The sequence below is a fragment of the Physeter macrocephalus genome, chromosome 6 (genome assembly GCF_002837175.3).
Source record: "Physeter macrocephalus isolate SW-GA chromosome 6, ASM283717v5, whole genome shotgun sequence".
In the NCBI taxonomy this organism is placed as follows: Eukaryota; Metazoa; Chordata; class Mammalia; order Artiodactyla; family Physeteridae; genus Physeter; species Physeter macrocephalus.
This window is the reverse complement of record NC_041219.1, coordinates 55,899,197-55,914,211: the sequence shown is the minus strand read 5'-3', so window position 1 is coordinate 55,914,211 and position 15,015 is coordinate 55,899,197. Positions and strand designations below refer to the sequence as shown.

At 52.4% G+C, this 15,015-nt stretch overlaps 1 protein-coding gene across 2 annotated transcripts in view; it reads right to left on the bottom strand.

Moving 5' to 3' along the window:
• Nucleotides 1–15,015, bottom strand: part of PRMT8 (protein arginine methyltransferase 8) — a 173,533-nt gene that overhangs the window by 57,863 nt on the left and 100,655 nt on the right. The window contains exon 1 of one of the 2 annotated variants that reach the window (XM_024129212.2): nucleotides 3,330–3,377. The exons of the other annotated variant lie outside the window; for it this stretch is intronic. Within the exon in view, the coding sequence (XP_023984980.1) occupies nucleotides 3,330–3,377 (48 nt within the window). Of the gene's footprint in view, nucleotides 1–3,329; nucleotides 3,378–15,015 lie in introns of those variants that run through there. 2 annotated transcript variants of the gene reach the window in all.

The window sequence follows — 15,015 nt, the reverse complement described above, 5'->3', positions numbered from 1 at the left end:
TGACTGACGAGGGGAAGAGACACTGGGATGGGCCGCAACTGTCACGGTGCTTTGTTCACGGGCTGTGACAGTGCATGCTTTCCTTCCTTGTGCTTGTTGTATATATATATATATATTTTTTTAAAATGTATGCCACTAACAAGTACGACACTTGTAAACAGCCAAAAGGAGACACCTGGAAATGTGATCCCAGACCTCGGATGGGAAACTGAGGCTGGCTCTCTGGATTTGGAAACCATCTGCGGAGCGGAGCTGAGGGGTTCACTTGGGAGAGACCCCCAGGGAGGGGGTAGAGCGAGTGAGGGGGGGCATGGAGAGCCTCCAGTTCTGTGACTGCCCCTCCTCTAAAGATGTGTGAGCCAGGCGTTGTACTCCAGCGACCAGACGAGGGCACTAAAACAAAGCCCACCTTTGTCTAGCCTCACGCGTCCAGAGGATGCTGTGTTCAGGAAGGTGTGCAGTCACCTCTAAGGCTGGAGGAGGCTCTGTGCGTGAAGCTCACCCCAATCTTGACTCCATTTAAATACATTAAAGGGAGGAAAAGTCCCAGCTGGACCAGGCTGTTGCACGGTCAAGGTCACAGGGGCCTCCTGCACCCCTGAGAGTCCAAGGCCCCTTCCACGGGGTCCCCCGAGACTCTTTGTCTGGTTCATGGTTGTCTCCGGCCTTGGCCTGCCCCGTCCTGCTCTCGCCCTTCCTCCCCAGGGCCCAGGGCTCGGGGCGCTGCTCTGGTGGAAAACCTCCCACTGCTGCCTTCTCCCCAGTCTACGCAGGGTCACCTTCCACTGAGAGGATTTGTGACTTTGTCTTCTATTCTTAGTAGCAACCGCTGATCGGGACCCTTCAGATGCTGTGTCCTGCCCCCAGGCGTGGCCTCTCCCAGGGCATTTTCAGCACAGTGCTTCTCCCCAGTACTTCACCTGCGATCTCCCTGGCCCACCCCATCCCACTGCAGCGAACAGGCCCAGGCTCCTACATGCTGAGATAAGATGAAAGGCTACGGAAACACCAAAGCTGGAGACTGGAGGATGGCTCCCTGACGAAGAGGTGTCCAGCCGGTCCTCACAGGGTGGGTGGGATTTCCATGGGCAGGGCTGGGGATTCAGGGACAGAATTTTTTTACCTAACCCCACTTGCACCTAAAAATGAGGGTAGATGATGATGGTGATGGTGAGGTTGACAGTGGCGGTGATGGCGGTGATCCCTAACCGTGACTGAGGGCCAGGCACCGTGCTAAACACTTCACAAATATCATCTCATAAAAGCCTAGTAATAAGCGAGGTACTGAAATTGACAGGCGGAGAAACCGAAGCTCAAAAATTCAGTCAGTTGCTAAGCCCGGAGCTAGCAGGTGACAGAGCCAAGATGTGAACCATTTATTATCTGTCTGGCAGCAAAGCTGTGCTCTTGACCCTGATACCGTGGTTGGGCCAGTTCAGTCCCACCAAGCTGGACAGCTCCTGCTGGGAGCCAGGCCCTGTGCTCAGAAGTGGGCGGCAAGGCAAGCCCAGGCAGGAAGCCCGGCCCTGGGAGGGGAGAATGAAGGTCAAAGGCGACGTGGAAACAGAGGACAATGCCTCGGCGGAGGATGGCACGGGTAGGCACCTCGCCAGGGTGACCGAGTTCCAAAGGGAGCGGACAGTGGGCTCCGGTTTGTAGGAGGAGCTGAGGTCCACGTGAGGACGGCAAGGTGTCTGGGGTCCCGTGGGCAAATCTAGAACTGGGACCTCTAAGAAAACAGGGGAGGGGATGGGGAGAGGAAGGAGAGGCTTTAAGGAGGGAGAGGAGTGGGGGAGACCCGAGGGGAAGGCAGACGGCCGGGGGCGGAGAGCAGCCAGCACTTTCTGCACCAGGCAGCCGAAGCCACCCCAAGCCCATTGGGCTATAAATGGCAGTCCCTGGCACTGGCCCAAGCTGTACAAATGATTTTCCTGAGAACAAAAGGCACCCCTGAAGGAGCCAAATCCTGCCCTGTCTCCAAATGTCAAGACAGCTTTTGCTAACCTGAGTCTGTCCTCAGCATCGGCCTGCCATGCTGAGGTCCCGCAGAGGGACAGAAAGGGGCCTGCAGGGGGTGGGGGGGGGCCGCAGGGGGAGCAGAGGAGGGCATGGGAACAGGGGGGCTCCCGGCCCAGGTCTCACTGCACGTCCCTTCCCAGGTGCCTTCACCGTCTCCCCACCCAGCCTGGGATCGCCCTTTTCTCCCCCCGTGTTCACTCACAAGACTGCCATCTTGACCGTGGTCCATGCAGTCGGTAGTGACCTAGAGCTAGGTCTTCTAGCACCATCTGTCTGCCTCTAGGTAGGGGCCAGAGCTCAGCTGAAGGGGGAACATTCTAAGGGTGGGTGTCGGGCAGCAGCAAGGCTGTGTCGGGCACCTGGGACTCTCCTGTGCCCCATGACCACACCACAGACACAAAGCTTTCATGCCTGCCTCTGGCCAGAGATGGGCCCGGCTCCACCCTCCCATCCACTCTCCTGCACCCGTGCTTCCTATCACCTGGGCTGAGAGAGGAGCTTTCAGCAAAGCAGTCTTGCAGTCAGCCTCCCCCGAAGGAAGAAGCACAGTGCTGCAGCTGATGCCAGGACCTGGCTCACTGCTCCTCCCCCGGGGGCCGGAAGCCTGCACAACTCGGGGACGGGGAGAAGGGTCTAGACGCCGCTGGTCCTACAAGCTGGAGCTGTCTCCCCGTGCATCGCTCCCAGGCTTGCTCATTTGTCAACTGTCACCCTCATGCACTCCTCTAGCGATGGCTTTTTAAAGGCACAGACTCTCTCTAGAGCCCCCTGCGGTGAGGCCAGACACTGATGCATGTCACAGAGCGTCAGCTGCTGTCACCAGCTGGCATCTCTCTATTATACCGTGTCCCTGACTCTAACTCTGGCATCTCAGCAGAGCCCGCCCTCACATGCTTTTTCATTACTTCAGACTCAAGCCCCTTCCAAGGCTGTGCTCCCTGGAATCCTCTTCCCCCGGGGGCCTGCCACGCACCCTTCTCAGTTCCCACCCTCCCTCTTTCCCGAGGGCTCACAGAGGGGCCGCGTGCAGTGGCCCTCACTGGGTGGTCCCCACCCCGCTAGCATCAGTGTCACCTGGGGGCGAGCAAGAAATGCATGTTCCCGGGCCTCGCTGGCAACGCTAAATCAGACTCTCTGGGGTGGAGCCCAGCAATCTATTCCTACACAGGCCCACACACGTGATTCCGCTGCATCCCAGAGACTGAGAACGGCTCGTCTGGAGTTGCGTTTTTCCACACCGTTTCCCACAGAACAGACACTCCTGGAACAAGGGGTTCTGTGGTCAAGGGAGTTTGGGCCCCCAAAGAAGCTAAAGAGATTTCTTTTCTTTTCCAGCTTTCTTGAGATAAAATTGACATATATCATTGTGTAAGTTGAGGGCATACAATGTAGCGATTTGATATATGTGTATACTACAAAATATAAAGTGATTCCTTAACTGCAATCCTTTTAAGGCTTTAATTTGCTAAAATGAATCGTGAATCTCCAAGAGGGAAAGAGGGTGTCTAGTGCTACCAATGTCATAGCTGTGGCATTCTTCTTCCCTGAGAGAGCTACAGACCTCTCTAGAAATTAATGTTCTGAGGGAAGCCATCTGAGGCCTCCGACTGAGGACAGCGTTTCTCTCTTACGACCTGCGTCAGTCACCTTGGGTGGGTGTCAGGCCCCACCCCAGACCAGCAGAATCCATTCCTGCGGGGCTGAGGACTGGCAGCCTGCACTTTAACAAGCCCTCCCGGGGCTCCCTGTGAAGCCCTGGTCCGGGCAAAGCTGGGGACAGCTTCTTGCCTTCTCCATTCCTCTGTGACCCCTGGCGCGGCCCTCAGAGGCCAGCCTGGCTCTGGCTCGGTGCTACTGAGGTTCCCAGACAATGCCAGAGCCGGGCCAAGGTCACCTGAAGGAGGGGCAGCCACGGGTTACAGAAAGCACCTTGGCTCTCACAGCAAAAGGACCGGGATTGGGTGAGGGCTCTGCCACCTGCAGGCTGGGTGACCTGGGCCAGTCCCTATCCTGCTGTCACGGCCAGGGTCACAGCGTGGCTCGACTCCAAGGGCGGCCCTTGGCAGCCGTGTGCGGTGTCCCGCTGCTTCCCGGTGCTTCCCGCAGCCCCTGGCAGTCTGTTTGTGGCACAGCGGCCAAGCCTGCTTCACACCAGGATGGCGCTGCAGCCGCGCGGCACCTGCTCTGTCTCCCAGATCTGGAACTGCTGGGAAGGGATCTATTGGAGTTGTTGCACCTCACCTGCGTTTTACATAAACTGGGGCTGTTTTCCAGCTTTTAGTCACTTTTCCCCCAAAGCCTCCACACATTGAATTCTCTTCTTATATCCTCAGATATTTTGGCTGCAAGAGATGTCAGGTTAATTGGATGCTTGGCTCCTGGCTCTTCCTCCTTAATGGGCTTACAAAGCAGACTTGCCATGCATCCCCTCTCCTGCCTCCCTCTCCCCTCCCCAAGCCAGCAGGAGGGGCCTCTCTCTCCTTTGACTTGAAGGACATCACCAAGCACCCTCTCTGCTTCCTTTATGGACAGATGTGCAGAAAGATACAGCCAATCTCTTCCCCCACCCTCATCTTGCCTGGAGTTGGACGAAGCCTTCGTCCCAGACATGGGTCACATCTTCCCCGTGGGACCTGAGCTGGGCAGGGGACTCTACGTTCGGCCGGGGTCACCGTGGAGGCAGAGGGTGTCAGACGGAGGTCACACATTCGGGGCACCTGTGGGTTCTGGTCTTGGTTCTCTCCCTATTCAGGTTCTGATGCAAAATCCATTTAACCTTTCCGACCTTCCATCTCTTCCTCTGTCAAATGGCAATAATTATGTGTCCTGCCTCTTCCACGGGCTTCTGCGATGACTAAAGATGCTGTGTGTGTAAATATTCAGAGGCAATTCTAAAGTGTGATAGAGGAGGACAAGACTTGCACCTCTGGCCAACTGACTCTCTGCCCCGCTGTCATTTGGGGATGCTGCCTGGGCCCTTCTCTGGCACTGGACACAGTGGCTCTGGCTGCCCTTAGCGCTCTGCTCCTCTGGCTGCCTGACCCTTGTCCTCACCCTCCACACCGTCTACTCCCTGGGCTCTGATCTACCCCTCTTCCCCAGAGCTTTCTGAGAATTATGCAGTTGCTATCTTCAAGAACACGCCCATCATGGAAACTCAGTCATTTTCTCCAGACGCTGACACCTGGCCTCTCCTGCTCCTATTCTGGATGCCTGTGGCATCTGTTGGTCCAAAGCTGCTGGTCACGTTCTGTCCGTTTTTACCGGCAAACAGTCTCATGCAAACTTTCTCACAATTGTAGGTGTTGCTTCTACAGCCAAGAAGTAAATTCCTTCAGACCGGTACCCAGATCTTATGTGTCACCGTTTCCCCCTTAATGCTTGGCACAGAGCTGGGGCTCAATAAGGATGCGATGATTCACGTATCCTTGCGCTTCTACCGGGTCAATGTTGCCCTTCATAAATATATTATGCAAGGTTCCTTCCCACCATGCAACCAGAGACCTTGCTTTCCCCTTGAGAGGGCGGGGAGGTGGCAGCAAGGAAGACAAAACTGAGAAGAATAATCATAAGAATCCGAATAGCACTCAACACTCTTTGGAGGATCCAGTGGTGCTCCAAATGTCTTTACCGAGAACTGTCTTATCTCCCAGGATTTCTAGGAAAAGGAAATATCTTGCAAATACAGAATGCATTTACTAACCCCCATATTTCCATCCATGTAGACTACAAGTGGCTTCAAGTACAGATTCAAATGTATTTGTGACGCTTTTCCAACAATCTCTTCACGGCGAAGTGTTGCAAGACCAGAATTGCAGAGAATGGTGCTGAGTTTCAGAGAAACTGACTGGCTGATTGAGTCCCCACGGTGGGGCTGTTCAGGACCCAAGAACTGGCCCTTCACAGAGTCTCTGGCCCCATCATCTGTCCAATAAGCCAATGGCTGGAGAGAAACGAGCTACAGAGTCATAAATCAGAAAGAAAATCACAAGTTGTAGGCCAAGACCACAGCCACAGCAGCTTAATCCAGATTCCCATCTGGTTTCCCAGGACTCCTCCAGACACTTTCCATCCAGTGCTAGGAAACCCATTTGCTTGAAATAAATATCTTTCCACCCAGATTCTTAGCAGAAGTGACTAACTCCTTTAATCAGAGATTCCAATGTATCTACTGAAAATACTGACGTTCCAGCTAGAAAGGGAACAATGTCAGCCACCCAGTAATATCCAGGTCTACTCCAAAGGTGGCCTCAAATTAGCCAACAACAGATCCCAGGAATCTGGAGTTTTCAAAGCACTCCCAGGCAATTCCGACAGTCAGTTCAACAGCTGAACAAAACATGTGAAATAACAGCTTTCAAGACACTGAACATCAGGCAATGAAGAACTGTACCTTTGAAAGATGACAAACAAACAAGGCAAACCCTATGATGGCTCAGCTTATTGCCTGGTATATCTGAGCTGGGTTGTAGGGAGCGGAAACCCAGGCAGAGTGAGGCATCTTCCTTGGTGGAAGAGACAGAGGTGGGAATCAGGAAAGCGAGACAGCTAGAGTTTGAAAGGCAGAGTGCTGGAAGGGAGAAGACTCTACAGAGAGGGGGCTTTGGAGATCTGGAGTGAGTGCCCCTCAAGTCTTCAGCTGAGACTGACCAAATTACGCATGTGAAGAAACTACCTGAGACCAGGAAAATAACGACAAAGAAGATAAAGGGACGACTTCACGGTACTCACACAGGGCCAGTAAAGGGTTCTTGTCTCCCCAAGCCAGAGTGGAAAAAACCTCATAATTCATGAATACTCAGAAGAGTTTTTTCCCCCCCTCAGTGGTGGAAAATTAGCCCTAGATTAAAGACTGCTCTGATTCCACCTAACAAAGCTTAAAAGCAAGACCTGAAAGGGTTAAACTCTCCAAGTGATTTAACTGCATCCCAGAACTAAGCTTAGAAATACAAAATATCCAAAAAGTATCCAGCCCCCAACAAGGTGTGGATTCCACAATGTCTAGCATTCAGTCAAAAATTATCAGGCTTGCCAAAGAAGTGGGAAAATACTACCTGTAATGAGGAGAAAAATCAATCTCTCCAGATCAACCTAGAAAGGACCTAGAAAGATGATGAAATTAGTAGACAAAGTCTTTAAAATTATTATTGTAACTGTATTTCACATGTTCAAGAAACTAGAGGAAAGATTAAGTGTGTTATGTGGCGACACAGAAGGTAGAAAATGAACTTCTAGAGATAAAAACTATATGTGATTTTTAAAAATACACCGGATTAGATTAATAGCAGATTACATGTCACAGAAGAAAAGATTGACACAGGCAATAAAAACTACCCAAAATAAAACACAGAGAGAAAAAGATTGAAAACAAAAAGCTAAACAGAGCATCAGTGAGGTGCGGAAGAACTTCAAGTGACTTAGTACACATGTGACTGTGGTACCCAAAGGAAGGGGAAACAGAAAAATACTTAATGAAACATTGAAATGGTGGCTGAAATTTTCCAAATTGACAAAACCCATAAACTTATAGATCCAAAAAGCTCAGCAAACCCCGAGGAAAAGTAATTAGAGGGAAAAAAAACCACACCAAACTATATCACAATCAAATTGCTTAAACCATTGATAAACAGAAAATCTTAAAAGCATCCGGGGCGGGAGATAAAGGTACGTTACATACAGAGGAACTAATATAGGAATGAGAGCCAACTTCTTATAAGAAACAACACAGGAAGACAGGACAGCACCACCTTTAAAATACTGAAAGGAAAAAAAAAAAATCTCTCAACTTGGAATTTTATACCCAGTGAAAATATCTTTCAAAAATAAAGGCAAAGTACAGATTTTTATAGACATACAGAGGTGAAAGATTTCATTATCCACAGGTCTACATTATAAGAAATGTTAAAGGGCATCCTTTGGGCAGAAGGAAAATGATACCAGATGGAAATCTGGATCCACACCAAGAATGAAGTGCTCTGGAAAAGTAACTTTTATGGATAACCATAAAAGACCTCTTCCTTATTATTTAAGTCTCTTTAAATGATTATTGACTGTTTAAATTACAAAATAATAACAATGTCTTCTAGGATTTATAACATAGGTAGGAATAAAATGTATGATGGCAATAGCACAAAGGCCAGAAGGGAAGGAATGGAAGTATACTGTTGTATGATTCTTATAGTACATGTGAGGTGCTGTAATATTACTTGAAGAGAGACTATGATAAGTTTAATATACTTACTACAAACTCTAGGCAGCCACTTTATAAAAGCACAAAAAGTTATACATAATAAGCCAGCAAAGAAGATTAAATGGAATCTTAAGAAATACTCAAGAATTGTCCCCCCAAAAAAGGCTTAAAAAAGAGCGCAAGTGTAACAAAGAACAGATAAGTAACACAGAAACAAATAGCAAGATGGTAGGTTTAAACCCTACAGGATCAATATAATATTTATAATTACATTAACTATAAATGGTCTGAACACCTCAATTAAAAAACAGAGGTTATCATATTAGATTTTCAAAAGAACCACATGCCTCCCTGTTTGAAACTTACTTTTAACACAAAAACAGTTTTTACAAAAGGATGAAAAACAACATACCATGTTAACTCGAATAAAAGGAAAGCTGGAGTAGCTATAAGAATATCAGAGAAAGTAGATTTCACAGCAAATAATATCAGGAAAACGAGGATCTCTTCATAATGATAAAGTGGTCACTTCATCAAGTAGACACAGCAATTTCAAATGTTTATTCATCTAATAAAAGAGATGCAAAATATATGAAGCAAAAACTGATAGAACCAATCATTAGGGAAGTGCAAGTTGAAACCACAAGGAGACACCACCTCACACCCATTAGGATGGCTAATAATTAAAGAAAACAAAAAAACGGGAAAATAAGTGTTGGCAAGGATGTGGAGAAATTGGAAACCTTTTGCACTGAGAATGTAAAATGGTGCAGCCACCATGGAAAACACTTTGGCACTTTTTCAAAAAATTAAAACTAGAATTACCATATGATCCAGTAATTCCACTTCTTGGTACATGCCCAAAGTAAGTGAAAGCAGGGTCTTGAAGAGATATTTGTGCACCCATGTTCACAGAAGCATTATTCATAATAGCTAAAATGTGGAAGCAACCCAAGTGTCTATTAATGGAAGAATGGACAAGCAAAATGTGGTCTATACATACAATGGACTATTATTCAGCCTGAAAAAAGAGGGAAACTCTGACACATGCTACAACATGGATGAACTTTGAGGACATTATGCTAAGTGAAATGAGCCAGACACAAAAAGACAAATACTGTAGGCCTCCCCCTACATGAGGCACTTAGATTAGTCATATCCATAGAGACAAGTAGAATGGTGGTGGCCAGAGGGTGGAGGGGAGAACGGGAGTTATTGTTTAATGGGCACAGACGTTCAGATTTGCAAGATGAAAAGAGTTCTGGAGATGGATGGTGGTGATGGTTGCACAACCATATGAATGTACTTCACACCATTGAGCTGTACGCTTAAAAATGATTAGGACAGTAAGTTTTATATTATGCGCATTTGACCACAATGAAAAAAATGGAGAAAAAATTGGATAGAAGCAAAAGGAAAAATAGACAAAACCTGATTATTCTGGCGGCTTGAAAACCATTAAAATAAGCACTCCTTGGATTTAAAGCCTATGAAATCTGGATGCAGCATTTCCCATTTTATCAGACCACGTGGGCCGCGTGGACAAGCGGAGAGAGGGGGTGGATGCGGACGCCCCTGTGGGGAGCTGGAACCGGGAGGCCACATGAAACATCTGTGCGGGGAGGTTTGGCCCACGTCCTCCTGTTACTTATCAGCATTGTGCTCACACCTGGGGGACTGAAGCCCAGAGCAAGGAGAAGATCCGTGGAAGATGAGCCCAGAAGAATAGGAGCACAGGGCTTCCCTGGTGGCGCGGTGGTTGGGAGTCCGTCTGCCGATGCGGGGGACGCGGGTTCGTGCCCCGGTCCGGGAGGATCCCACGTGCCGCGGAGCGGCTGGGCCCGTGAGCCGTGGCCGCTGGGCCTGCGCGTCCGGGGCCTGTGCTCCGCAGCGGGAGGGGCCGCAGCAGTGAGAGGCCCGCGTACCGCAAAAAAAAAAAAGGAGCACAGCCGTGAGAAGCCAGCTGGGAGGAGAGCCTGGGCTGGTCACAGCCACCAAACACAGAAAACAGAAACCACCGGAGCCCAGGGCAGTGGCCGGTGCTGACGGAGCCCGTTCCCCAGAGCCCGCCGGAGGAGGAGCCAGCCACGGCAGTCCAGCCACGCAAGGCTGGGGGAAGGGGACGGCGGCTGAGGTAGCCGGGGTCAGTGAGAGCAGGGGTCCTCAAACCCCGGTGGACATCCCACTCCTGGAGAGGGGACTGCGGGCCCCACCCCCCAGCCTCGGATCCAGTCAGTCTGGGGCGGGGCCGAGCATCTGCATTTCTCCCAGCTTCCCGGATGCTGCGGATGTGGCTGGTCCAGGGATCCCACCAGTAACCAGCAGGAGCTTTGGGTCCTGGGACGTGGCTGCTCGTGTCTGGAACCAGCATCCGCCACTTCCTTGCTCTGTGACCCTGCGACATTCCCTGCATCCTTCTGAGTCGCAGTTCCCTCTCTCGCAAGCCAGGGACATTATTAGTATCGACTATCGGGATTCTTTAAGAATGAAATTAGATTATCCATGCGAAGAGCTTGGGAAGATGCTTGGGGCAGAGTAAGGGCTGGGTGAACACCATCAAGTATTTCTGTTCGTAAGAGCAGCTTAGCGGAAGCCCCCCGTGCTGGTAAGATGACCCCACGGCGACCTCTACGTGTCAGGGGTCAAGAAGAGAGAAGCTACTGGAGCCCAGAGGTGGTGAGGGCTGCGTGAGAGGCTACGTGAGAGCCTCGGTTTAGGGGAAGAGGCAACGGTGGACCCTACAGGGAAGGAGCCGGAGGACTAACTGTTCCGAGCTCACTTCCCTCCCTTCTGCGATCTGCTGATGCTCCTGTCGGTGGCCCCCCAGCTCACAACACCCCACCATGGAACCCTGCCAGCCAGCAGCCTGGGGCAGCTGGGGTGGGAGGGGAGCCTGTCCATGCAGTTCAGCTTTCTGGGGCAGAGAGCAGGGAGGAGAAGGGTGGACAGCACATTAGAGGAACAGACGTAAGGCACCAGCACGCCTGCACATCGTTTCATGCACACCCCTCTCCCTGGGGCAGGGTGACCCCCTAATCCAGCCACGTTGGGCATCCCCAGCGAAAGGGCTGGGGGACTCGGAAAGGCTCCAAGGCTCTGGGTGAGCAGCTCCTCTCCAAACCACATCCTGTGGCTAGAAATACCAGCCATACCCCAACACGGATCTGGTCCCTGGCACCCCCAGCAAGGTGAGCGGGAGGGTCCTGGATCCAGCCCCGGCCAGGGCTCTGGCACTGAGCCATGCAGGCACCTACCTCGAAGGAAACTGAGCTCTTTGGCTTTCTGTGGGGAACAAGAGAGCACCTTGCAGGAAGCAGAAGAGAGAGGATGGATTTAGCCGAGACTGGAAAATAGACACAGCAACCTGACACATGGAACAGTCAGGGCTCAGAGCCCGGCTTTGGCCCTGAAATCAACTCTCTGGCCTTGACGGCGGACCTCTCCTGGGAGCCTCCCTCTCCAAAGCACAGTCACTATCACTCCTGCCTGTTTCTCTGCCCAGCTCCTCCTTATCCTTCAGGATTTGGGGCCTAGAAAAGGATTCCCAGATGTGTTAAGTCACACTTGGCTCCTTGGATGAAATCACTAGAGCCATATCTAGCCACAGTCATAGATATGACAGTGATTATTCATTGTCTAAAATTGGACGGGATAAAGTACTGCAAAATCGTACGCTGTGGGGAATGGTTCTGCCGAGGCAACGGACTGAACTAAAACCATCACTATCACACATTTCCCACTGGTGACTTGTGGTGTGCTCTCTACTCGTATGCTGGGTACCACACACGTCCCTGATACTGACGGGAATGTGACGTGCAAGAGGCAAGTGGCCGGCTTTCCAAAAAGGTCCAGGCACAGTGAGGTGCAGACACTGTGACAGGGAGATTACCTTGAAGAGAGAAGATGGTATGCACCCTGTCACGGGCACAATTCATGCCCTGAATGTCTCAGCGACTCACTGGTCCTGTCCCCTGGCTTCAGGTAAGACGTGATCCACCAGCCCAAAGGGTCCAAGGGACTCCCTGGGGGTCACTCAGCCAGCCCCCCAACCTGAATACAAAATCCCCCACTCACCCTGAAACATACGGAAACTTAAATAAGAGTTATCTGCTCAATAGGCACTTGCCCTCTTTGGGTTAGGAATCAGAGCTCTGCAGAGAGGCTTCTGGAAGCCCCAAGGCCCAGCCCATTTTGTCACGACGGCAAGGGGAAGGACAGCCTGGACGCCTCCCATTAGCACTTTCTGGGAGGGCGGGGTGATGCTGGGTGGATTGAACGATGTTTCACATGCACCCCTCCTTACGGATTCAGCCACCTCTCCAGGTTCACTCCCTGTCATAATCTTTGCCCTTCCTCCTCCTAAAGGATAAGGCTCCCTGGTAAACGCAGAGCAGCCGAGAACCTCAACCTCCCTGATTTTGTTTTTTGCTGTGCTCTCAGGGTCAAAGACAGCTCAGAAAAGACATGTCCTCTAGTAAGCAAGCTGCAGAGTCTGGACTATCACCCAGGTCTCCTGAACCCCATGAGCTCAAACCTGAAGTTCTTTAATACCCAAGCATCTCCACCAGGGCCAGAAGAGAAGGAGAACGGTGACCCTGATGTTAACTCACAACGTCCAGCAGCTGCAGAACAGACACCCGCCTTTGCTCCTCTGAGCGAAGCGTCTCTACCCATAACTCATGCACTCGCTCAGCCAGCATCCACTGAGGCCACCTGGAGTGCAGGCATCACGCTGTCACGAAGAGGACGACCTGGCAAGGGCAGGGACAGAAGCCGGGCAGCGGCTGCAGTGACCCAGACAAAGGATAATGAGGGTCTGACTGGAGGCAGCGGGAGAAGGAGAAGGAGATGCAAGTAAAGGATGGGAAGGAGGTAGATTTAGCAGGATTCTCTTGCAAATTCTCTGGGGTTGGGGGCGGGGAAGTGATCGTAGCGAGCCCCCTGCTACAACTGCCTGCCGACTGCCGACTAGTGCCCTTGAAGGAGGCAGGAACCCGGGGCAGGGACAGATGCACAAGCTCGGAGGAAAGGTAGGGAGCTCGGTTTGGGTCGTGAAGTGCCTGAAGTGCTTGCCGCATGCTGAGGAAGAGAAACCCAGCCAGGAGTGCAGCTCTGGACGTCACAAGACGTGCAGGAGGATGAGGTCATCCAGGGACGGGAAGCCGGGGTCAGCGTCACTACCAGGGGGAAGGAGGGAGGATCCACGGGGGCGCTGGAGCGAGAACAGTCGCAGGTGCGGGAGAGGTGGGAGGAAGAGGACGCGGGACCCCAAAGAGGAGACGGAATCGGGGGAAACGAAACACAAACAGCGTCTGATGCCGTCGATTGACCAGGTGAGATTAGAGACCGTTGCAGTCGGTAACAAGGGGGCCTCCAAGGCCTGGGGCGAGAAGATGTCAGAGGACGGTGATTGCAGGGCTGGCCGTAGCATCACCCCTCCTCTGGGCCCCTGGCACGGCGCTCGGCTGCTGGCACCAGCCAGGGTACCGAAGGAATACAACCTCCTGGCTCGGCCTGGATCCTGGGAGACATGCCAGGTCCCAGGACTTTAGAAATAATGGTCCAGCAGCGCACACTGGGGAGGCCAAGGAAGTACGGCGCTAACAGATTTGAAACTCAAACCTTCCCTTTCGTTCCCTCTACCCCGTACGTGTTCGGAACAGGCGAGACCCATGGCACATCAAGTGTCTGGTCATGCGGGGGTTAAAGGAACCACTGCCCAAGACGGGAGCCTCTCCAAGATGCAGGCCCCCAGAGCGCGGGGCCAAGAAGCTGAGGCTGCCTGTCCCGCCAGCTGAACCGCGAGCCCTGCACGTCTCTCCTGCCTGAAAAGGGAAGAGCCATCGCTCTCAGCAGCGCAGAGGGCCCAGCCTGGGGAAGGGAGAGCCCGAGCCAGCAGGAGGAAAGCAGAAGCGCGCGCAGAGGTTGCCGGAGGGAGGTTCGTTCTCCCGGACAAACGCCTGCCTGCCAGCCTCCTCCCCTTCCGCCCTTGTTCAAGTCAGGACCCTAGAAGAGGTCAGCTCCCCGCCAAACCCAGACGGACGGCACCTCTTTGCTTTTCCCCAAACCTCCGCGTTCTACACCATTTGCCACCTCGAGGGGAAAGCATCTCGCGTGCTCGACAGCACAAGTTTAGCACACGTGGGCAAGTCTGGAAGGGGAAGCCATGTGGAGGACGGTGATGAGCTGTCTCCATCCCCGCCGGCCGCTTGATAAGGGGAGACAGGCGCAAAGCTGGCCTGGAAGGCACCTGAAGCAGCAGCGGAGTCACGGCAAAGTTTAAGGCTTGCACAAAGCCTCCCCGCTTTCCAAAGGTCCTCACACCCTGGCCTCCATCGAGTTCAGGGCCGCCCCATCAGGTGGGATAGACAAGGACCAAGCCGGGCGTTTCTCACACGGGTGACTGAGAGTCGGAGGGCAGATGGCAACAGAGGCGGGGCCGCGGGTCCTGCCTCAAGCTTCTCGGCTCTTCCCAGGCTACCTGGTACCCGCCGAGGGCCCGAGGCACCAGAGTGGATGATCCGGGGAGGCCGAGGCCGAGCCCCCTTGGTGCTCAGGATGGAACCGGCTGCCTTGACTAGGGCGCGTGCAGTACCCTCCGGGGCGGGGGCGGGGCTGAGAGCTCTGGTCTCTGATGCTGAAGCAGAGCTGGAAGAAGAAAGGGAGGTGGGCACAGGCTTGGCCGAGCTTCAGTGACGCCTCCAGGAAAAGCCACCGGAGCTGGCCGCGTGGACAGAAGCCCAGGGCCCTGCTGTACCGGCAGCCCAAGCCGCTGGTTTGCTTTTCTTTCCCTCCTGGAATATGGA